General features: G+C 39.5%; 2 protein-coding genes across 12 annotated transcripts in view; one reads left to right on the top strand and one right to left on the bottom strand.

Annotated features, from left to right (window-relative positions):
- Nucleotides 1-10,023, top strand: part of LOC128864919 (uncharacterized) — a 145,098-nt gene extending 135,075 nt beyond the window's left edge. For 9 of the 10 annotated variants that reach the window (XM_054104749.1, XM_054104722.1, XM_054104705.1 and 6 more), the window contains 4 exons: nt 24-1,698; nt 1,777-3,253; nt 3,319-3,632; nt 6,980-10,023. In XM_054104749.1, coding sequence (XP_053960724.1) covers nt 24-1,698; nt 1,777-3,253; nt 3,319-3,632; nt 6,980-7,167 — 3,654 coding nt within the window. In that variant the 3' untranslated portion in view covers nt 7,168-10,023. Of the gene's footprint in view, nt 1-23; nt 1,699-1,776; nt 3,254-3,318; nt 3,657-4,102; nt 4,189-6,979 lie in introns of those variants that run through there. The other variant, XM_054104767.1, reaches the window with a different exon arrangement.
- A 5,995-nt stretch (nt 10,024-16,018) lies between these two features.
- On the bottom strand, nt 16,019-25,087 carry LOC128864908 (kelch-like protein diablo). 2 transcript variants are annotated; one of them, XM_054104680.1, is made up of 7 exons: nt 24,974-25,087; nt 24,664-24,910; nt 24,437-24,533; nt 24,139-24,375; nt 23,956-24,062; nt 18,267-18,918; nt 16,019-18,210 (listed from the first exon to the last, which is right to left on the bottom strand). In XM_054104680.1, exons 2-7 carry the CDS (start codon nt 24,790-24,792, stop codon nt 17,801-17,803), a joined length of 1,632 nt encoding a protein of 543 aa, XP_053960655.1. In that variant the 5' UTR covers nt 24,793-24,910; nt 24,974-25,087; the 3' UTR covers nt 16,019-17,800. The 2 variants fall into 2 exon arrangements, with proteins under 2 accessions (XP_053960655.1, XP_053960646.1); XM_054104671.1 differs by having other exon boundaries at nt 24,664-25,087.
- Nucleotides 25,088-25,441: the final 354 nt, after the last annotated feature.

Below are 25,441 nucleotides of genomic sequence, written 5' to 3'. Positions count from 1 at the left end.
CAAAAACAATGGTGTCCCTGCAGATCAACGAAGCACTTGAATTGGCGCTGGAAGCAATTGACAAAGAGAGCAAATTCACCATGAATGATACAGTAATAAAAGCAACAACCAAATCATTGAACACTGCTAAGAGCAATCATACAATCACAGAAAAACTAACAATAACAACAACAACATCAACAATAAGATCAACAACAGAAATGGCAACAACAATTTCAAGCAATAATGCACAAGTCAATTGCTTGAGTCCAAAGGATAATGCGAACAAAACCGACGAAGAGAAGAAACTCAAATACAAACAAGAAACTGCAGCAACTCTACAAAACTACGTAAACAGCAACAATAGCAACACAACAAATAACTATGATGAACTAAGCAATAAACTCACTTGTAATGCTAATAACAATAACAATAACAACAGCAACAGCAATGCTGTTGATAATGCGGACGAAGTAGCTCGCGAGTTGCTCATCGCGCAGGAACCTATTTACGAGAATATCTCAGCAGCATCTACGCGACAAGTAGATGCTGAAGCGACACGAATCATTCCGGTGAGCGCAATGTATGACACCAACAACAAGGTCAACAATGACATCCATAATCAAACTGTTAATCAAATCAATCAAGTAAACAAGTATAATAAAAGCAACAACAATAATAATAATAACCATATTAGTGATAATTCAATAGCTAATAACGCCAATAATTTGCTAAGTACTCTGACTAACAGCAACAATAGCTATAACACTAGCGATAACAACAACACAAATAATGTCGATGAAACTCTTATTGATCTAACAAATGCTTTCGCTAATGCTACAACAATAACAACAGCCAACGGCATAGCAGCAAAAGCAACAGCAACAACAACAACAACAAACACGACAGCTTCTGCTACTGCTACTGCTTCGCTCATAGCCAGCGAAAAATCGCATGCTACTCTCAACAGTGTTGCATCAATGGCAGCAACGCAAGTTGCAACAACTACGCCAACAACCGTATTTACTCAAATTGCATCAACAACACAGCAATCAGAGTCTAATTTAGCACCCATGACTTCCTCAAATCTGCCAAATGTCAACAACTCCTCAACCTTAGCCTCAGATTCGTTAGTGCACAACCCAACGGAGCTGGTGGATCATGAACCCTACTATCAAGTGCCCAAGTCTAGCGAGCCCTACTACGACGCACCCAAACATCTGCGTCCGGTGCCGCTTTACGAGAATATCGAAGTTTTCTACACTGGGTTGGAAAATTCCACTTTGGCCGGTGGCACTGGTGCCGTCCTTAATGGCAGCTTCAATTTGGAGCCACCAAAAGAGAAGCCACCACCGCCGCCCATTGAGTCTCCGCCGCCATTCGATGATGTCGACAGCATTGACAATAACACAGACACTTGGTCTTCGGACAATACATATGAGACGATTTCATCGCGCCTAGCACACGTAAACGGCCTGGCTGGTGATCATCCTTCGCCACCCATCAAGCGCATGAACTCGACGAAGCGCATCAAGAAGGAGTTACGCAATAAGCGTTCGAGTTTCTTGGGTATCGACACGACGAATATTGATGATGAGGAGAGCTATTTGGAGTTGACGGTGGCACCCCCGCCAGACATGGCTCAGTTATTGCAGGAGGAGCGTCGCTTGGAGAAGCAATTGTACCTGAAGGCGGGACTGTGCGACAGCTCAGATACAGGTGAGTGCTGAAATTTGTACTACAGTCTGATGAATCAAAAAATACTTAATTCGTATTTATTCAATCTCTGCATTTCAGGCGAGAGTCGCGATTCGGGTGTATCCGAGAATCATTCGCGCCAGAGCAGCGAACACTACACGAACTCTTCGGAGGACAACGATCGGCAAATGGACTCACCGCCTCATAGTCTTAAATCGAATGAACTCATCTACCAGAATGAAGCGCTGCTCACTGCTGCGCAGACACCGCTTTTGCAAACAGTGAAGGGCAACTCCGCCGAATCATGGACCGAGTCCGCCACCGTCGCTGCTGCGGCCACCAAATCGCTGACAGAGGCCACCGCCACAGCCACTGCCAAAATGCTTTCCATCGAGGAGAAGATACGCGAGCAAGAGGAGGTATTGCGCGTAGAACGCGAGCTGCTGCAACTGGAGCAGGAAGAGTTGAAGCGTCAACGCGAGAATTTGATGCTACGCGAAAATATGGCACGTCGAGAGCTACAACATGGCGCCAAAATGCTAATGTCCGCCAATCGTCGTTCATTACAGGACCTCAATGGCGTGGGCATGTCAGTGGCCGGTGGACTACCACTGCCAAATGGCGGCACAAATTTGGCCTACCACACAGCCGTGCCACAGTATGCGCTTGCCGCACATCACAGCATTCAACAACAGCCACAACAACAATTCGGCGTACCGCTGTTAGCTGCGCAACAGCCCCAGCAGATCTATGCAAATGTGCCAAATCTACAAGAGCAGTACTATCAGGTAGACATTGACTATCGCAAGTCCATGTCCGACCTGCAAGAATTCTCCAAACGACACATGTTGCCGCCCACACCGCCAACCAAACCAATGCGTGCCATGCATGTGGCTACTTCAGCCAACGCGCTTGCAACCAATGCACCCGATGACTTTGTAGCGCAACGGCACACCTTAAACGCACAGGGTTACGGCGGATCGCTGGTAAAAATCGCCGCTCCCACTGCAGCGCCGCGCGGACACACGGTTTACACCAATCACCAATACCACCATCAGTCCACGCAGAATTTGAGCAACAGCAGTGGCAGCGGCAGCAGCAACAGCATTAGCGCCATAACTACAGCAACGCTAGCACCCGTCGCCAATGGACATGCAGCGCTGCCTGGCAACATGTCGCGCAACACGCTGCATGCACTCAGCGCCACACCAAAGCCCAAGTACACCGACGGCTGGGTGCAAGTGCAGCAACGCAAATCGTACGACTCGAATTTAGCCAACGATCCCGCTTGGCTGTCCGCATACCAGCAAAAGCGCAAATCCATGCCAGAAGCCTACCACGCCTACAACAACCACTGGCTAGTGCAGGAGGCCGAACAGCGCCGCATTACTGAGCAGCGTTGCGGTGGTTCGACCGGCACAACGCCGGTACATAAGCAAAATAGCAGCGCTGTAGGTGGTGGTGGTGGCATGAAGAACGCCACCAGCGCTAATAGCAACGGCAAACCACTGCCTGATTCAATTATACAAACGCTCACAGAGCGAGTGCAGAGCAAGGGCATTGGTGAGCGAAAACGGTAAGCTAAAGGCAATCAACTACAAACTCCAATTTTTTTTAATTGTTTATGCTTTAATTTTACAGATTTGACAACTACAACACACAGAGCGCTGTGTCGGATAAAAGTCCGCTGCATGCTGCCTCCACTTACTACCAGCATCAGCACCAGCTGTCACAGCCGCTAACGCCGTCACACCAGCGCCATCTTAGCGGTGGTGGTGGTGGCGTTGGCGCGCCCATTGCCGCAATACCACCACAAGCCAATGTGAACGCTTCGCCGGCGCATCAGCAAGCACAAGCACAGCAGCAACAACAGCAACAACAACAGCTGCAACAGCAAGACAAAGTGTTGAGTGTCAGCGGCAAGAAGAAGTGTTCGCATTGTGGTGACGAATTAGGTAAAATTTGCTACTACGTTGGTTGTGAGTGTTTAAATTTCAAATTCCTTTAAAAAGTAAAAAAATCGAGTTGAATCAAGTATTTTCGTAGTTGACATTAATCGCTCACGGAGCATCACTTCTTTCGAAGCTGTCATTCTAGATGAGTTAATATAATATTTAGTCAATAGAAATCATTCATTGGGACATCCATACATACAGATATCAATACGATTGGCTTCAAAGTCATTATCGCTCTTCGGTGTCCCCAAGTGCATATGTATATGTGGAGTAATTCGTGTTTGATATACGTACATAAGTTTTTCTTGAATTTTTCTTGATTGTACATATTTTTATCTTTGTGTTTCTGCCTTCATTGTGTAGTCAATAGAGTTGCCGCTGCATTGCCAATTTCAATCGAACGTAAGATTTATGTTTACAATTTTCTAATGCAAAAATTTCTTCTTTACATGCCTTTCCGCAATGCGCAGACGCCAACGGTTGCACGGGGACAACTTGTCGGCGCGTACATAAAGCTCTCAAATACATAGTTTGGGTGTAATGTTCATCTTAAAAAAAACGCAATGTATGTTTTCGAATTTTTGATAGCATAGTTCTTATAAGGATTGCTAGTCAGGAAACGTAAAAGCAAAAAATGTATATATCAAAATTAGGAACTACACTTTTGAAAGGTAGTGAGATAGTAAAAATAGTGAGCTTTAAATAGAGACCAACTATAAACTTGAATTTCCAAGGCGCGATATAGCAGTTGCTTAAGAGGAGTAGAGGGTAAGGTTAATTCGGTAAAAAATGCGTGTTTGAAAAATTTTCCCTGGCGGTACAGAGCCTGGTGGAGCCTGAGCCGCCTCCCAGGCACGGCAGGAGACATCTCTTAAACTACGCTGACGAAATCCAGGACAAAGCTGACCGTAATCTACAGGACTTGACAGTGTTTAGACAGTCAATAAACCACATTCACCGGGAGTCCGTCACCACCTTCTTAAGCTCCCGTCCTGTGAATGCTGTAATCGGAGTCCAACCACCACCTATAGCAGATGAAGAGCGCCAGCTTCCTCGTGAGACACGTGTAACACTGGCACAATTACGTTCTGGATATTGTAGCAGGTTAAATTCCTACTTATCCAGAATCGACCCCGACATACCAAACATACGCATATGTCCAGCATGTGAAGGCACCCCGCACGACACTAACCACCTTTTCACATGCCCCCTAAAACCGACTCATCTAACACCCCTCTCTCTCTGGACCCAACCCGTCGAAACAGCATATTTCCTGGACCTATCTTTAGCTGAGCTAGACGAAGATGACCGGTGATATGCCCGACACTGGCGGGGCTACTCTTACTGTTAACAAACAAACAAAAACAAACAAACTGGGTTGGTGCGTGCTGACCATTCGAGAGTGCATGAAAATCCAAAATATAGAAATTTTTTTTCTATATAATAGCGATCACCCCTCGGCAGGCAATGGTAAGCCTCCGAATACATTTCTGCCTCATAAAAACCATTTACCGTTCCGACGCGGCATAGAAGTGTAGGTCCCTCCGTTTGTGGTAAAAAACATCAAGCCGCACACCTCAAATACGAGGAGAAGGTCAGCCAAACACCCAGTATAGGGTGTAAGCGCTAATTATATCGGGTGTTTTTTAACTGCATTAGAACTATTGATGTCGATAACTGTGGTTTGACAGCTAAGAATGGCAAACTATGCTGACTTTTCTGTTCAGTAAGGTATGCAGTAGCGGCAGGCTAATCACCTACCCTGTCAGAAATCAAACAGATTAACGAAACCAACGCAAGACAACCCTTGTCGAGGCGCTATGCTCCGAGTGGAGTGAACAAGGAGAAAAAAATCGTATGCAAGTCATCATGAATCGTTTAATGCCAGAGCAACACTTCCAAATTATGGAAATTTACTTTAAGAAAAATAAATCTGTGCGGAAAGTTCATGGACGGAAGTGCTGAAGAAGAGGCCGAAATCTCGATTCGTCGTCGTTCTCAATTTGTTGGGCTTTTCTCTTCGACTATGTGGAAAATTTTAAGTAAAGATCGTAACTTACTACATGCTTATAAAATACAGGTCGTGCAAACATTGAAGCGAAGTAACTCGTTTGCGTCCCTTTTTGGGCAAATTGGGCTCATTTAGATTTATTGAGAAAAGTAGTCAAAAACTGGGCTAATCGAATAGACGGACCATGTAAAAAATCATTCCAACAATATTTCCGTTTTGTAGAATGTGAGTTGTCAAGCTCTTAAAAAACACCCAATATATACGATTTTACACTCTTGAAAGCGTTTTAATATTTGCAAATGGCGTCGTGGGTCAAATCCAAGGCGCATTCACTAAAGGTGGTGGCACTAGGCCAACAACAATATTCTGTACGTTTGGTTGTCAAAGCAAAGTATTGGGGCAACTAGAAAACAAATAATGAATTCGCCTTGTTTCATTCCGGGCTGACAGCCACATGGACACGGCGAAAGAAAACAACAAATCAGATGATTTACCAACACCATCTTTAATAGATTCGCCTTAGTCAAATCATATTTGGCACTTGGCAACTAGACAGCCGCAGTATACAAACAGACGAGCGCATGAAGGTCAAAATAAAGATTTTCAGCACTCAAAATAATTTTTTTTTGTTTTTTGCATTTAGCAACAAAGTTATTAAAACACAAAGTGGGATTACCTGCTATGCCAAAGATAACGAAAACGGACCTTCATGTCTGCGTGCTTGATTCAATTATGCCTGGTAGAACTTAAAGCACTGCAAAAAGGGTATTAGGGAATTAATGTCAAATGTATTTAATTATGTTATTTATTTTAAGCAGTCAAGAAAACATGAACTCGGGTTGACAACTAAAACTAGAGAATAATGAAACTATGTACAAATTTAAATTACAAACTTCTTCATAAATTCCTAGACTTCCAGTGTGGAACACAGGGCCAAACTTACATCTAACTAAACTAAAAGATAGACTTCAATGGTACAGAAAATTATTTCTTTGAGACTGAGAAATCTAGGAAGCAAGAATTGAAGATCTGATAAAAATCACAATCAAATGCAGCTGTAAATTTACATACTTACCTTCGAAGTTGTTTTTACTTATGAGTCGCAGCAAAACACAATGAATTTTATTTTGTGCCAAATTTATTTCAATACTACGCAGCAGTTAGCTTTTGCGGTGTGCATATATTGAACAGGAATTGAAGGAACAACACCTAATTTAATGAATTCTCACAAGCTACATAGTATTTTACACACACACATATACACCATACATGCATCCTCTCTCCAAAGTGCATAAATAAAACAACTTTTCTTTTACTACTCTCCCACATAAACCAGGACGCGGCGCCGCTATGATCATCGAATCTCTGCTGCTCTTCTATCACATCAATTGCTTCAAATGTTGCGTGTGTCATGTACAGCTCGGCGACGGACTTAACGGAACGGATGTACGCGTACGCAATCACAAATTACACTGCCAGAATTGTTACTCCAGCGACGATGGCATCAAATTCAGCTGCGTCTGAGCGAAAAAGGGAAAAAACTATAAATCGAGCCATAATTTAATGCAGCTGCCAATGAATTAGAGCGAAATGTTGGTGGAATGTTTGAGAGAAATGGGAGTGGAGAAAAAAGACTCTCCTGAAATAGCAACACTTACGAGCATTTCAGCGAGTGGTTGGTTGGTTGGTTGAGAGTGGCCTTAAGCACTGAAATGCCGTTGAATGTGACAAGTCAAATATACATACATACGAGTACTATGTTTCAGCTCGTGCTGAAAATATTAAATAATTAGTGAAAGTTAATTATTTGCATGTTTATATTTACAACATACACTTTTTAAAAGTAAGAATGTTTCAAATTTTACTTTAAATGAATTTTACAAAAAATTTAGGTATAAATTTAACAAATTCGCGCTAATTGCTTATGAATCAAAGAAAAATCAAAAAGATGGAAATTATTCAACAATAATATGTGTAAAACGCAAAATACATACATATGTACAATTATACGTATACTTACATACATACATATATGCAGCTAATAACGAAAGACGAATTGTTGAAAGTTATACGCTAATCGAATTTTTTTTGTTTTTTCACTCTTGAGAAAATGTTCATCGATGCGGAATTGCAATTGCAACTATCATATCCAATAGTAGTTATGTATTTATGAATATTAAATTGTTGAAAACAAACGAGCAATGCTAGTTGAAATAGCAAATTGAATAAAATAAATTAATAAAAAGCGAACGCATTAACACACACATAGCCCGAACGAGTAGGAGATTAGGCATATGCATGTTCATGCACATACACACCTACACGTATTATATACTATGTCTAATGCAGTAGTTGTGCAAAAGAGAAAAATACAAAACAAAAACAAAATACATTTGCATGGGTACATTTATGCTCTTTATGGTAAATTGTAAATTTTTATGCTCTGAATGAATGTTGAATTTGAAAATCTCTCGATTGTTGTTACATGTTGAACAAAAGTATGGTAAGAAGTACTTTTTGCTTTATCGATAAAAAAAAATGCGAAAAACTGAAACTGAACTAAGGAAGTCAATTCAAGAAGAAAATTTAATCAAAAAATGAAATTTAAAAAACCGAAAATTTAAAAAAAATGTATTCAATACTTTATAATTTCTTTTTTCTAAATTGTAATATACACATACATACATATGTACACTGTATTTCTTTGATTTGCATGTACAAGAAAAATTGAAAACAAGCAAAAAACAAAAACAATTATACATATATAATATTTTCAATTTGTATTTAAGCAGCTTATTTAACACTATGTAATTAAACACATATGCATATATACTGACATTTACATATATACACATATATACATACATACATGCATACAAGCAAACATACACATATTAACACATATGCACACACATTTTATTTACTCCTCTGTTACTATAGGTTTAATGAAATTTTTTTTGTAAATAGTTTTTCGCTGAATATATTTATTTATAATATCTACGTGCAACCAATAAAAATAGTAAAAAAAATGTTTAAAATAAAAGTGCATACAGATTGTTTTTTTTGTAATTGACAAACACAACAACTTTTTATGTTTTATAGCAAGACAAAACTTTGTTCTCGAAATTGGCTACTTTGGAATTGGCTACAATGAAATTTGCAAGAATTCAATTACAACAAAGGATTTTTTGATCAAAAAATATTAATTTGCTATTAAAAAATCTAAAATTCCTTTCTTCAGTGCTTTTTCTACCCAATAAATTTTTTTAAATTGAAAAGTATTTGTGAAAACAATGAATATTTGCGTTAAAAAAATTGCTTAGCATTTGAATTTTACAACAATTTAGGCCTCCATCGCTTTCAGTGTTAAGCCAAAAACTTTCGCATGTTGTATTTTTTTTTGTTTTTTTGTTAAATCAATCGGACATAATTTGTTGAGCGCTATTCTCGTATTGACTATAAAAACAAAAACTCAATTCACGGCGCAACTAATTACCTAAGCATGCAATTGTTGTTTCGCGTGAAAAAATTTAAAGCTTATTGAAAAAAAAAACAAAAATGGAGTTAAATGTACCTAAATATACAAACAAAGTCCCCAAACACATACCCACGCATATATGTATATGTATCTGCACGTTCATAATTACATTATGAAAAATAAATACATTTTATCTTAAATGTAAAATTAAATAATTTTTAATAAATTAATGTTTTTCGTCTTTTCTAATAATTTTAAGTAATTTTTAAAATTGTATTTAAATAAGTAAACGTATAAAATTTATAAAAAAAACAGCAAGAAAAAACATAATTTAAAAGTAATTTGTAAATTTCAATTTTTTTCTGAGCATTTCAAATCCAAATCCATTTCTAACTCTACTTGGCACAAACTCTTTTTGAAAAATACAGACTAGCAACAATTCCTACATTTTTTTCTTAACACGCTTTTTTCATTTTACGCTCCTTCAATACTTTTTGCGCTCACTTCAAATATATGTATGAGTGGCATACTCGTACATGAATTCATATACATACACCCACATATCATTTAACAGCCTTGTACATACACTTACTTACTTACTTACGTACACACATATCTGCAAGCGCATACTTACTCACGCGTATTTTTGTTTACTAACAACACCCGGTACACTTTGCGTACACACTTTGTAATTGCGTAAACTTTTACTGAACTTACATATTTTTCTCTCAGTTTCGATGCTAATTTGTTTGCATAATTTTTTCTGTATAAAGGTAACCATTGTTGTACTGGCTATTCTTAGTTTGTAGACGAGTTTTTATTATATGAAACGATAAAATTTTATTACAAAATTTATAATAATAAATATATTTAAAATATATATTATATGTATACACACACAATCGATGCTTAAGCAAATTAATTTTAAATTTAATCATGTGGTTTTACTTACTTATTTCGCAAACTCTGTGTGCAGCGCAAAGGATAAGTATACGCCGTGGGGTAGTTGTCTGTTAAGTTAATTTCAAATAAGGATCGTATGAGTAATTTATAGTAATTTCTACTTCTATTACTCCTCAAACACAACGCCTAAAGCATAGTATTGAGTTCGCGTTTCACGTGAAATGGCTGTCAAAATCCATCCGTGAAATATGCGCAAAATTTCGTATGTATCGGCAAAGTAAAGGGTTTTCCAATAACAGGTGTGACAGGTAAATGGATTGCGCTATCGAGAGATAATTAACGATTTTTTATGGCCGGAATTGGATGGTCAATACCATCTGGACAACGTTTATTTTCAAAAAGGCGGCGCTACGTGCCACCCAAGCAACGAAACCCTTGATCTTTTACGGGAAAAGTTTCCGGACAATGTTATCTCTCGAAGAGGTGATCACAATTGGCCACCGAGATATTGTGATTTAACACCTTGTGACTTTTTTCTTTGGGGCCACGTGAAAGAGAAGGTATACGCCAACAGGCCCAAGACCTCAAAGATGGTATTCGTGAGGCTATCGACGACATAGAACAGCCACTTTGCAATTCGGTTATGGAAAATTTGATGAAAAGGACATTGTCCTGTAAGCGTGGTCATAGTGATCATTTTCCTGATGGTATTTGCCACTATTAACGGCATACCTTCCTCTTTGTAATGAAATCATCATCCGATCATTTATATGATATTAAAAAATAGCATTTTTCTTTGAATATCAAAATAACACCTCTTATTGGAAAACCCTTTACTACTCAATTCACGCCGTGAAAGCAACGCGCAACTTTCTTTCACATCTATTTAAAATACAAATGTCATTTAATAGTGAGCGAAAATTGGCATTTCGTTTTCGAGTGAAGTGCGTGAGTTCAAATACTCCGAAGACATGGCATTTTTATGCAAAACGTGCTCGCAAAAAGTGGTTTAAAATTTGTGTGTGTCAATATATGTATGTATGGCTATTAATTTGTTTAAAAACATTTTTTTCTCAAACCTGTCAATGGTTCTTGGGCGATTTTCGTGAATTCGACAATCAATGCGGCTAGCAACATTTTACGCCTCTGCAGTTAATACTAGCTTTTTCTCCTTAAGCGCAACGCCTAAGCAAGCAATTATCTCACACAAACGTAGTTAGACACATGTTTTTGTTGCTAACGGCCGCTTCATGTAATATTGTTGCGCATTATTCATTCAGCAACATATACACTTGAGCCAGGTATCGTCTGGTGCACTCGCAGGGGTTCGTTGTTGGAATGGCTGCTGCTGCTGGATATCGCATAGATTATAGCCATTTTCAGCTGTGGTGTACATTTAGGCGCAACCGTTAAATGAGCATAGAGAACCAAAATCTGGTCCTCTATTCAAGCATCAATTAATTCACGAATGGAGTGCGATGAATACACAGGAATTTTTGTGTGTACATACAAAAAAAATTTTTGAAACTGAGGATTAGAAAATTTGTTAATTTCGTTTTTACTTCAAAGCCATGTCAACGAGTTTCAATCAAATATTGAGTAGTCGAAAAAGTCTTTTCGTATTTTGTCAATAGATGTCGTTGGAGTTATCTATCACCAGTGCTACTAATCACATTGTGTCATATCATATGGTTAGAAAGGTGACATTTTAAGCTTCATTTAACAAAAAAAAATTAAATTCGGAGAAGTTGAAAAAAGTTATAGCTGTTCAAAAATTAGTGAAAATAATAAAGAAATTCGCTATATTTGGAAATTTTTGTATAGAAAAGGGAAGAATGCCACGCAAGCCACCAATGAAATTTGCGAAGTTTACGGAGACGATGCTGTATCAGCTCGAGTAGCACAACAATGGTTCGCTCGCTTCCGTTCTGGAAATTTCGATGTGAGAGATGCACCTCGCTCCGGTCAACCTATCGTTGAAAAAGTCGATGAAATTATGGAAAAGATTGACCAGGACCGTCACATAAGCTGCCATGACATCGCCAAGGCACTAAACATTCATCATCAAACGGTTTTGAACCATTTAAAAAACGCTGGTTACAAAAAGAAGCTCGATGTTTGGGTACCACATGAATGGACCGAACTAACATCTGCGATTCTTTGCTGAAACGAAATGAAATCGAACCATTTCTGAAGCGAATGGTAACAGGAGACGAAAAGTGGATCAAATACGACAATAATGTGCGAAAAAAATCATGGTGCAAGGTTGGTGAAGCTCAACAAATGGTCGCAAAGCCAGGATTGACGCCTCGAAAGGTTATGCTGTGTGTTTGGTGGGATTGGAAAGGAATCATCCACTATGAGCTGCTCCAGCCTGCTCGAACGATTGATTCTACACTTTACTGTCAAGAACTGATGAGATTGAAGCAAGCAATCGAAAAAAAAACGGCCAGAACTGATCAGTAGAAAGGGTGTCGTCTTTCATCAGGACAACGCTAGGCCACACAAATCTTTGATGACTCGGCAAAAACTGGGAGAGCTTGGCTGGGAAGTTTTGATGCATCCACCATATAGCTCTGACCTTGCAGAATCGGACTACCATTTGTTTCGGTCAATGCAGAACTCCCTTAATGGAGTAAAGTTGGCTTCAAGAGAAGCCTGTGAAAATTACTTGTCGCAGTTTTTCGCCGAGAAACCTCAAAAGTTTTACACTGAATAATGTCTCTAGAAGAAAAATGGCAAAAGGTGGTCGACCAAAATGGTACATATGTGGCTTAATAAAGTTCATTATAAATATAAAAAAAATGAGTTGAAGTTTGATTAGAAATACGAAAAGACTTTTTCGACTACCCAATATATTCATTAATAATGCACCCAAACGAGCAACTATGTATTTTTCGAACTCAACTAAATAAATATCAGGCTTAATTGAAACGTATTTGGACAAGCATTACGCAACGATGTAACGTATCATAGTGGCGGATAGCGAGTGCTTCCCAGATATAGGTGGTAGGAGAGCATTGGAAAATCTTCCGTGGACCAAACAAGCCCGAAGAAGGAAAACTTCGTTAAAAAACATTCTAAACCTGAGCATCTGTCACCATCTGCTATGTGCGGCTGGAGCGGATGTCGGCCTTGAATCAAGCGGCTCGCTATGTAAATGTGCCCAACGGTCCTTGAACTCATCAAATATTTACTGTTTACCCAAAACTGATTTTTAGGCATTGATCCAAACCCTAATAAAAATATGACTCTACGGGGTAATCGGTTAATTCCCGAAAATCCCACTGCACGAAATGCAGCCGCAACAACAGATATAGAGGTGTCAAATTCATGCACAAATACCGACATGATGAAAAAACCATAGAGACGCTATGCTCCACCAGGTGATCAGCGCATGCAGTAAGTAAGTAGTTGCAAACTACAGGGTGGGCCAAATAAGACCTACTAATGTTAAGCAGAAATAACTTTTTGATTTTTTGACATATTTATTTTTCTCTTTTTGTAGGTTATAATTGAATTGTTGGAAATTTATTATGGAACCCTACAGTACAACACAACGCGTTAAAATGATCGAGTTTTTCTATTCTTGCCAACGATCATTTGTTTTAACGCAGCGTAAATATCGGCAACATTTTAATTCCAGATCAGCTCACACAGCCTTCATGATTAGGAGTTTGGTCGGTCGTTTTGATGAACTGGGTTTAGTGGCCGACCGTCCTCGACGAGGTGCCCATCGAAATATTCGCACTGAAGACAACGTGGAAACTGCGCGGCAGAGTGTTGCAGATGATCCACCTGTGTCAACTCGCCGTCGTTGATGGTTGCCCAGAGAGTGGGCCCATTTGGACGAGAGACGTTTAGTTCAACCTTTGCTATACCATTGCAAGAGGGGAAAAAGAGGTGAAGGAAAAGGTCGATAGGACGAAAGGGAAAGGGTTGGGGAGGGTTGAGTGTTTGTGGACTATGAACGGTGACTGGTCTGCGGTTGTGTTAACCTCTCTATGCTGCTAATGAAGTTCATCAGATTTTTGATATCAAGACCTACTATATCAGCAGGCGCAGGATAGAAGTGAGAACCAAGATGCTTGAATCTTAGTCCCGCGAGAGCTGGGCAGCTAAGGAGCAGGTGCTGAGATGATTCCATCTCACCCTCCATACAGCTGATGGGAAAAGAACTCGAAATAATTCCGAGTCTCACGGCATGTACATGTATCCCGCGGATAGTGCCCCGTGAGGATGTCCACGAAATTTGACAGATGAGATTTTGTCATCCTCAGAATATCCCTCGAACGCCTCCTATCCAAACGTGGCCAGAAGGACTTCGCGACCCTACACGTTCGTGTACTTACCCAGCGCTCGCTGAGTTGGTGCAAAGCCCATCCTTCCAGGAGTAGAGCGCGTATCCCGATCCTTTTCTTTCGCGGGCACACCGCCTCACAGGTCCCTTGTCTGGCCAGCTCGTCGGCTTCACAGTTTCCAGCAATGTCACTGTGACCAGGTACCGAAATTATCTTTATGTACCCATATAAAATTCAAATTGTGCAAGCACTGCTACCGCAAGACCACCAACAACGACTACAAAATGCTATTCGTTTTACACAATTAGCCACACAAATTGATTTGTTAAATAATGTTTTGATGACGGATGAAGCGCATTTCCATTTAAAAGGTTATGTCAACAAACAAAACTGTAGATTGTGGGGCTCTGAAAATCCAAGGGCAACACACCAACATCAGTTGCATCCATTTAAATGTACTATTTGGTGCCGTGTTATAGCCACTATGTAGAGGTATCGGTCCATATTTCTTCGAAAATGAGGATGAAATGCCGGAATCGATTTCAGGAGCTTCTTACAGAACATTAAGTGAAAACTTTTTGCAGCCAATGGCGGAGCAATATCCTAATTTGTGGTTTCAGATGGTTTCAAGATGGAGCAACTGCGCATACTGCTAGGCAAACTATGGACTTGCTGCGTGAAATTTTTGGCGAACGTCTGATTTCCAAAAATTCAGATTTCCCTTGGCCTTGGACTTCCGTTCGCCAGATTTGACTGCGCCCGACTTCTTTTTATGGGGATATTTAAAAGACAAAGTGTAACTTAATAGACCAGAGACTATTAGACAGCTGAAGCAAAATATTCGAGAGGAAATACTGAGCTTTCAACCAGAAACATTACGTGGTGTAATGGAAAAGGCGTTAAAAATAGCCAATATTTGTAGCGAGAAAAATGGTGGGCATTTGTCTGATGTAATATTTCATACATAATTTCCATAAAATATATTCAATGTATAAAAACAAAAAGAAAAGTTATTTGTGTTTATCATTAGTAGGTCTTATTTGGCCCGCCCTGTATTACAAGTAGAAGAGAGGACCAATGTAGAGACCAGATTAGGAGCTACTATCGTAACAGGTAATCAAAATGAGAAAGTAATTTGAGCTGTCTTAATTATATGTAGTTGCTAATACAAAGTGGCGCAAAATTAATCATCCAATATTTTTTTTAATAACTTTTTTATACTAAATAAAAAAATTATTTTAAGTGGGGTAAATCTTTATTTTGTGCTTTTCGCGCTCCTTTGCTTGGTTCTTTGTATACTGCAGCACTTTGATTCTCAAATGGCAAATATGAGTGACGTACGACGACATTTGCAAAAATGATAAATCTTTCGATAGAGTGATTAATTTTGCGCCACCTTGTGTATGACATGGTACTACAAGCATCAAACCCGTTCTTCTTACTTTTTTCTATAAACGTAAGATTAGTTGAGCTTCCCCTCCATCAAATTACGTATACGCAATGGATAACTCTGCCTACCCTTAGAAACTCTAAAGTCCTTTAAAACGTTAAGTTGTTGTGAGTATGAAAAACTGAGTATGCAGCATCGCTATATGAAATATGTGTGTGTGGTTTTGGTATTACAAAACAAATATTCAATAAATATTCATTTCGCATTAAATAAAACAAGGGCTGCCACCATTTATGGGGAGTATGTAACGTTAAAATTTATTTTATTCAAATTTAATCAAAATCTTAAAATCACTCTGCCATACAATTTTCAGAGTGTATCAACATTCTTTCCTTTTGAGTTGTATTAGTTTTTAAACTACGTTTTCGTATAATAATTAATGCAATTAAAATCACTTGTACGCCAATACAACTGGCAATACAACTTTTAGATTTATATATGTATATACGCACGTACATATAATATGCACGTGCCACTAATATGTAGTGCCTTAAATAACTATAGCAGAAGGACTTATTGACGAATTTTGGTAATTAATTTGCTTCTTGGTAATTTTAATAATTTTTTAAGAAAATCTAATTCATTTTCCTAGCAAATTTATGAAAAAAATCAACAAATTTTCATCAATACTTCACACTTGTTAACCCAAATTTTAAGAAAAATTTCGAGTACGCAGTCTTATATATATATATATAATTGGCGCGTACACCCTTCTTGGATGTTTGGCCGAGCTCATCCTCCTATTCGGGGTGTACGTCTTGATGTTGTTCCACAAATGGAGAGACCTACAGTTTCAAGTCTCCTCCGAACGGCAGATATTTTTTTTAAGAGGAGTTTTTTCATAGCAGAAATGCACTCGGAGGCTTACCATTGCCTGTCGAGTAACGACCGCTATGAGAAACAACTTTTTCTTCATTTTGGCCTTTCACCGAGATTCGAGCCTACGTTCTCTCTAAATTCCAGCCCATTCGGCTACGGCGGCAGTCTTATAGTCCATCGAATTTTGGTAGTGTAATTTTGAAATGAAAATTGTTTTGATTTTTGATTTTTTGTTTTTTTTTGCAAGCGGTGCTCCGCTTTTTCTCTTTATCATTAGCAATAATTAAAAGCGATGTAAGATGTCTAATTTTCACTCAGTGTCAGTCATCTTGAGGTGCTTGATAAATCCGTGGCGTGCGCTTGGAAAAGCTACTCTTTATTTTAGAGCAAATTCTAAAGAAAAGGTACTCAAAAGCGTAGAAAAGAAAACGTTTGCAGAAAAACGAAATTGTCAAAAAGCAACGCGACTTTTTAGCCATTTGGAACTTGTCCTTTATTGTAGTAAAACTCAATAAGCTATAAGACTATGTACTCTATTTTTTTTTTGCTAAAAATTCTGATTTTTTTTCCTTGTTCACTCCTCTCGGGAGCATAGGGCCTCGACAATTCTCAGTCTTGTGTTGGTTTCGTTAGTCTGTTTTGATTTTTGACAGGGTAGGAGATTAGCCTGCCGCTGATTACAAAGTTTAAAAATTTTTGTAATGCAAATTTGTTGAATTTCGTTTTAAACTCGGATTTTAGCGGTTTTTGTAGGTGAATAAACTTTATTTTCATAGAAAAATTACTAAAATTAAATAAGAAACAAATAAGTTGTCAAGTATTGTCAATAAATCCCAGTGCTATAGCTTTTTAACGCAGTGTATGTATGTTTATGCATATTCTTAGTAAATAACTATTAAGGATACATTTTAAAGTGCATTCGCTCCGAATGCACAACACAACAAAAATAGAAATTCGGTCGAGCGCGTAAAAATGTCATTTCGCATTTTTTTCGTCAAAAAAAGTAAACACCTTTCTGCTACTTTTATTACACAAAAGTTGTTGCCGCATCAATCTTCACAGCAAAAGCTGCATAGCAGATAATATAGGTGTTACTTTTTTCCGGCGTCCACTGTATTTGTATGTGGATTCACTTACCAATTACCAGCTACCAATCAAACTTTTCTCTCTCTCTATTACTTTGCTACTTCATATTTCTAAGAAATCTTAGAGTCGCAAATAGTTGACCATTTGCAAGCCGATGGCTGTGTCCCATTCGCGCGATTCCGTGAATTTAAATTCGCATTGCCATTTGTTCTCCGTCTCATCGTAGCGTGAGATGGCCTCACCCGAAACACTATACAACTTATTGTCCACAGCGAAGATTTCATAGAACTCGCGCTCTTCCCAAAAATTGATTACGTCCCAACGATTGGCGCGCAAATCGAAACGTTCCATACAACTGCCTAGACCCTCGCAGCAATAAATATGCGAACCAATGGCCGCACTCGAGCAATAGCTGTTCACCTCACGCATGGCGGGCATCTCGTGCCACTGACCCACGCGCGGATCATAGCGTTCCACCGAGTAAAGTGAACGATGATCCGTCTCGCCGCCCATCACATAGAGCGTGTGATCTGTGTGAATAAATGTTTGAGATATTGAATCCCCTTTCGCCTACGAACAAACTCACCACACACCACCGCTCCCATTGCATTTCGTTTCGCCAGCATATTCTCCCGGAAAGTCGCCTTGTTTGTCACCAAATTCAAACATTCCACTGAGCAGGTTGCTCCTTGCAAAGTATTCCCGCCAAGCGCATACAAACACCCGTTCAATACGACCGACCGATGATGCGAACGCTCCATCAGCAATGGATGCAACTCATGCCACTGATCACGATAGATGTTGTAGTAAAAACACTCGCATGTGCTGCGACCCACACTGCCACCTTGGGCGTACAAAATATTCTTATGTGCCGTCAAACTTACTGCAAATGCTGGACGTGGCAGCGGTTGGAGCTGCGTGGCCTCATTGAATGTCAAGTCGAAGCGTTGCAGATCTGGTGTGCGACCCATTTTATCGAGCACAAAAATTTGCCATTCCACACTGTCGGCGCTGTGCAGCACATCGCGCAGCCAGTTCTGGCTCTCCGCGCTCTGTTTGAGAATGGGCAGTGAGCGTGCCACCTCAGCTGTTACGCAGGCGGGGTGTATGTAACGAAGCAGCGGCGCCAAGTTAGCTGTGCGCTCTGCAGGCCGATGCTCAGTCCAACGTGTCAAGCCGCAAAGCACAGCGTCATCGGAGTGTACGTAGAGCGCATCGTTGGCCAAAATATTGCTGAGCTGAAAATAAAATAACAAAAAAGAGCATTGTATTGGATATTTAATACTCCTGTGGGCAGCATACAAATGGGAGCTTTAGCAGCATTCTATTGGGTTGGCAACTAAGTAATTGCGGATTTCACTCATAGATGGCTCCAGTTGAATTTTTAGGTTTGCAGATGTAATACAAATGTAAAACACATTTTGTTATTTGATAGCTGGTAATTCAGCTGCCAATCAGTAAAAAAAGTTTTTTTATCGGTTGCGTAGTTTTCATTTGGCGTTCGTTGAAAATTGGAAAATCAAAAGGAATATTTTCGTCATATTTTGCTTTTTTATTTCCGCAAAGCGAAAACCGAATCGCAAACTCATAAAAAGTTATGTGCTGTTTATGGTGACGAAGCCTTAAAAGAACGGCAGTTTACCAAATTTCGTTCTGGTGATTTTTTACTCAAAGAGGTAAAACGCTCTGGTCGTCCAGTTGAAGTTGATGACGCTTTAATCAAAGCAATAATAGATTCGCATTGTACAGTACAACACGTGAGATTGCAGAGAAGCTTCATGTATCACATACATGCATTGAAAATCACTTCAAAGAACTTGGCTATGTTCGAAAACTCGATACATGGGCTCCTCACGAACTGAAAGAAACGCATTTAACGCAACGCATTAACAGCTGTGATTTGCTAAAGAGACGTAATGAAAATGATCCATTTTTAAAACGACTGATAACTGGCGATGAAAAATGGGTTCTTTACAACAATATCAAGCGGAAAAGATCGTGGAGCAGGCCAGGTGAACCAACTCAAACAACATCAAAAGCTGATATTCATCAAAAGAAGGTTTTGTTATCAGTTTGGTGGGATTACAAAGGAATTGTCTAGTTTGAACTCTTACCACCTAACCGAACGCTCAATTCTGATGTCTACATTGAGCAACTAACAAAATTAAGCAATGCAGTTGAAGAAAAGCGGCCCGAATTGACAAATCGGAAAAGTATTGTATTCCATCATGACAATGCAAGGCCACACACATCTTTGGCCACTCGACAAAAATTATTAGTTGGGATATTTTGCCACATCCCCCCATATAGTCATGACCTTGCAACATCTGATTACTTTTTGTTTCGATCTTAGCAAACTCCTTGAATGGTAAAAATTTCAATAAAGTTGATGATGTCAAATCGTACCTGATTCAGTTTTTGCTAATAAACACCAGAAGTTTTATGAGCGTGGAACTATAATGCTGCCTGAAAGATGGCAAAAGGTCATTGACTAAAATGGGATATACATTACAGAATGAAGTTATTTAGTACCATGAAGAAATTGTCTTTGATTTTCTAATCTAAAACAAAATTCCCAATTACTTAGTTCTTCTTAGTTCACGGCGTAGTATGATATCAAAAACTGGTTCTCTTAAGTCTAGAAAATTCAAAAAATTGATTTATTGCTTTTTCGATATTTCGAAAATATTGTATCCTAAGAATATACTGCGAAATTTTCATGCAAAATTTCCCAATATTATAGCTTCTACAGCCCATTAAATAGGTAGAGAGCGGTCCGCGCGCTCCTGTACCTCAGATTTTTTACTCATTTATCTCGAAACGACTTTTTTCGGCCTATTCAACCGAATCATCTGAATCGTCTGAATAGTAATTTGTTTTTCACAACGTCAATGGCTATAGCCTGTACTAGAATCATATTTTTATTTCAATTATTTCGTATTTTTTTTATTAAAAAACTGAAAAAAACCCGATTTTTAGAGTGCAAAATTCAAGACCACGCCAGTTTATCAAATTTTTTTGTTTTTTTTTTATTTTAGTAGGGGACATAGCTACAGTCCTACTGATTAATAATTTTTTTGGTTCTTGTGTTTCAGGTAAATAGAAGAGCTAAAATGGACAGCACCGTCCAGGTCCAACTTTTCAGGACCATTTCAAAATTTATTAAATTTTTAAAATTATTGATATTAATGCTTTTTTCATTCTTGTATGTTAAAGATATGAAAGCCTAAAAAATTAAAATATCGTCTTTCATTTTTCTTTTCTTGTAAAATTGTAAAATTCCTGAAAATATCCTAAATTTTCAAGCTCGGGACCACCGGGACCGCTTAAACTAAAAAATAAGCAAACTACTCTAGCTTTAACCAAAGATTGAAATTCTGTTCAGTTGACCAAGAGACGAACAATGGCCCAAAGCTTAATTGGCGAGTTCAGTCTGCCCTCCGAAAATCCACGTGCTTTCACCCAGCTTTTGGTGTACTCATACAGATTATGAAAGACTGTTTCCTTAGATTCTTCTTGATTGCAGCTTCCACATCTATCGTTGTGCCGCCTCATCTTCCTGGCATAGTCTCCAATAGGCTAGTGGCCAGTTATTGTTGACGTAGTTCGGAATATATCTGCTCGTTGCTTTCTTAACAACTCGTCAGTTCTGGATTTGTTAAAATTGAGCCACGTTTGTTTAGTTATTTTGCAGTTATCCATAGTAGTCCATATTTCAACGGCTTGCTTCTGGAATAGCGAGAAAATCTCTGTTTTTCAGCTAAGGTACTTCTGAAGTTCTTTGTAACAAAAACCCAGCGAAAACTTTACGTCGAGAAAAGGGGAGTTTGCGCACTCGATTCCCATGAACTCCGATTCCGATTTAACAATTAACTCTTCATCACTCAGATAAGTACGAGTAGTGCGACTCCATCTTCAAGAATGATAGCCAGAATTGAACAATATCGAGAGACGAACTAGGACGGAAGCTCTTTACTAAAAACGATGAAAGTGCTACCGAAAGTACCTGGTGCTGAGCACTTGATTGCCTTGCAAGAAGATAAGTAGCGCAAAGTTCTGTTGAAAATAGGGCAGAAAGCAAATGGTTTCAAGACTAAAACTATATTTCCCTTAAAGATATGTAGGTAAAGAAATTTTGCAACAGACGGCCGCAGTACACTTATGCACATATCGGAAAACACTCCAAGGTACTATGTAACGCACAATGACATTCACTCCAGCGGTTCACATATTCACCAAACGACTCATACCACCAAACGACTCATGAGCAAAGCGGCTTTAAAACGATAAAACCATTGAATCCGCTGTTGTATCATCTAAACTATTGAAAGCCAGTAGCGAAGAGCTGATGATTTGAATTCAGAGAAAAATTTACAGAGATATTGAAATTTAACCGGAAAGGTGTCGCAATGAACGAATTTTTTAACTTATTAATTTTTACTTATTTGTAAAGTCTGCCTATACCTGCGGCCGCCTTAGCCGAATGGATTGGTGCGTGACTACTATTCAAAATTCAGAGAACGTAGGTTCGAATCTCGGTGAAACAGCAAAATGAATAAAAACATTTTTATAATAGCGGTCGCCTCTCGGCAGGCAATGGCAAATTTCCAAGTGTATTTCTGCCATGAAAAAGCTGCTCATAAAAAGTATCTGCTGATCGGAGCCCATTTGTCGAGTAACATCAAGACGCACGCAAACTGCAGTTACTGAGTTACATCTCCAAGATCGCTAAGTACTAACTGCATAATAGGAGCACAACAGACCAAGAGGTCGAAGAGCAAACCTCCACTAAATCTAACTCCTTAACGGAGAGCAGCAAGACTGACGAAGAGTAATGATATGAAAGTAGATATTTCATAAATTTGGATCGACTCTGACAGAAACTACGATCCGTTTGTCCACGGAAGAAGAATACAAAGAAACTGGGCTCCAAAGAAGCTTCAACATCCAATGGGGCTATCCCAAAGCCAAGCCTGAGTACTGGACAGGTTTCTGTGTAAACTTCCAGCTTCGGGGAGGCCAGAAACCATACTTGTCTGAGTAGGTTAGGTTAGGTTAGCCTGGTTGGCAACAAGCCACGCATAGACCTTTTGGTCCCTAGCGATACCAGATGGAGACCGACCTCTATGAATACCGAAAGTATTCAGTTTTCAAAGACAATGGGGCTCCCAGGCATTTTAAACGCGTTTTTAATAATGCCCCATAATGCCTTTGTGACTAGGTACCCAGTAGATATGCAGCCTACTGTTTGCGGCTAGCCTTTCTATGGCCTCCCTGGTCCGTCGAACATTTTTGGACTTAATACAATATGAGCATATTGCTTTTATTGCTGCTTGACTGTCCACGTATATATTAATTGTTGAGTTCTTTCTTGTTCTGGTGTAGGCCAACTCCGCGGCTTTCGCCACAGCAAAAACTTCCGCTTGGAAAATACTGCTGTGGTCTGGCAGCTTGATAGGATGCCTTATCCCTATTTTTGAGCAGTAAATGGTCCCTCCCACTCCGTCTAAAGTTTTAGAGCCGTCTGTATAGATGTGAAATGTTCTATGGTCAGGCTTCATGCCTTTGTGCCATCGCTCCTCTTCAATTGTAGTGCGAAACCATCTCTTCCAATTAAAGGACGGAGTCATGTAGTCTGTGCAACCTGAGCTCCACTTTCCTATTGAGCTATGCCCAAAGGTTCCATAGGTGAATACTCCAACCTCCTCGCGAATTTCGCTGCCAGGTTTTCCGCCATAAGGTCAATAGGCAGCATGCTGACTACCATTTCCAGCGCCGCCGTTGGAGTGGTTTTCATCACTCCTGTTATGCACAGAGCAGCGAATCGTTGAATCCTTTCCAGTGGCATTAAGTATGTCAGTTTTCTTGTCGCAGTACACCATACTAAGGCCTTATAGTAGATCAGGCCCCAAATAGTATCGACGCATCTCAAAGAAGGCTTAACTCCAAAGGACGCCAAGCAGGCCACGCCATGTGTGCTCCAGAGGCAAGGAAACCTAGCGTTACGTAAAACAGCCCAGAATGAAGGGCATAACCCTTAGGGAAAGTAGAAGTGTCTGAAGCTTCGAAATCAATAAATTCTGGATCAAAAACTGCGCCGAAAACCAATTTAAGTTCCTACCTACCAGAATATACATATTTCAGAGCCTTGTTGTCCCCTTGTTGTTGCACAGTATTACTTATGATATTTGTGAATATTACTTATTATAATTATCACACTCTACCCATGAATTTCCGCCTAAATGTGCTCAAACCATTAGCTCTTAGATTCTTACCTCTGAGTAGGTCATCTCCAAAAACTCTTCACTCTGAACCACCTCCTTAAAATGTGTAATAATGTATTGACAAGCCGAGTCAAGCAGTGTGAAGTTGTTTTGCTTTTCTGAAATCAAAAGAAATGATGGAGTCCGAATTTAATTTGATGGTTTTTATAAAAAACAATTTAGCATCGCTTTCACCTGCGAAATGTTTGAAGCCCAGACAATTGTCTGCGTCCAGCTGCGCGCACATATAATCTGTACACAAATCGAGCAAGTGTTCCAACTGCAGAAAGGCAGCTGTCTCAAGGAGCTGCTGCACACAATCGACGTAGTTATCCAAATGACCGGTGTAAATGAAATCCACCGCCAGTTCCAAGCAGCGCGGATCCATTTCATGAATATGCACCTCACGCTGAGAGCTCTCCGGGAAGTTGCCTGAGCAAGCAATAAAATTGATGAAACAAAAACGTTAATACATACTTGTGTAGACACTTACCGCCAAACATCGCCTGGAAATAGGGACTCGCAGCGGCGAGTATATTTCGATGGGCCATAATCCGCACATCGCCGCAAATCAAGCAAACATCCGTGTACTACAAAAATGAAACAAGCAACAAACGAAAAGTATTTAGAACTCTTAACAATTTGGGCGTGGCAACTGCCAGTCAGCTGCATTGCCAATTACGCCCCCTTTTTGGCGCCATTCCCCTTAGCACACTTTACCTGCTCACTTTTGCGAAACTCATTAAGCTGCACCAGTAGCGCTTCGGCGTGCTCATTTTGCAGTGATTGTGCTGCCGCCAAACGTCCGCTGCCGCTGCCGCCACCACCACCCCCACCGCTACCACTCATTTTCCACAACAAATTTCTACGTCTTCTGCAAATTATGCTGTGCCCGTTATTGGTATTATTGCCGTTGTTGATGTTGTTGTAGTTATTGCTACGAATACTGCGTTCGCCGAATTTCGCTCTGATTATTCGATTTAATTAGCTGCATTTGTTTTTCAATTTAGCGCACAAATTTTTTACTGACCACATTTTCTGCTGCTCTCTTTGCTTCTGCTGCTAAACGGCACTTTTTTATTTTGCTATTTTGATTTGAAGTTGTCCGGAGATTCTTATTTACACTGTTATTGATAGCGATTGTTATTACAACTGCTTATACATACATACATATTTCCACTGTCACGTAAAATGAAACGCCAAAAAATGCGGGCATGCGCTTTGGTGTTCAAATAGTAAATATTTCCAACGCGCCACTGGAAGGCAAAGTAACATCAAGACAAGCAATGGCAACAGCTGTTGCTTTCGCAGAGATTTGTCTTCCGTGCATAGACACAAATACGAATGTTTTAACGTTAATTCGGCAGATATCGATAATAACTGTTTCCTGTAATAACCGTTATTTTCAACTATTAGTATTATTTGGTTTTTTCGAACTTTAATACTTCTAAGTGGATTTACAGTCTGTGTCAGAAGGAAAGAACCAGTTTTTTTCTTG

This window comes from Anastrepha ludens, chromosome 2, assembly GCF_028408465.1.
Source record: "Anastrepha ludens isolate Willacy chromosome 2, idAnaLude1.1, whole genome shotgun sequence".
In the NCBI taxonomy this organism is placed as follows: Eukaryota; Metazoa; Arthropoda; class Insecta; order Diptera; family Tephritidae; genus Anastrepha; species Anastrepha ludens.
The sequence above is the reverse complement of the archived record's forward strand: the minus strand, read 5'-3'. Positions and strand labels throughout refer to the sequence as shown.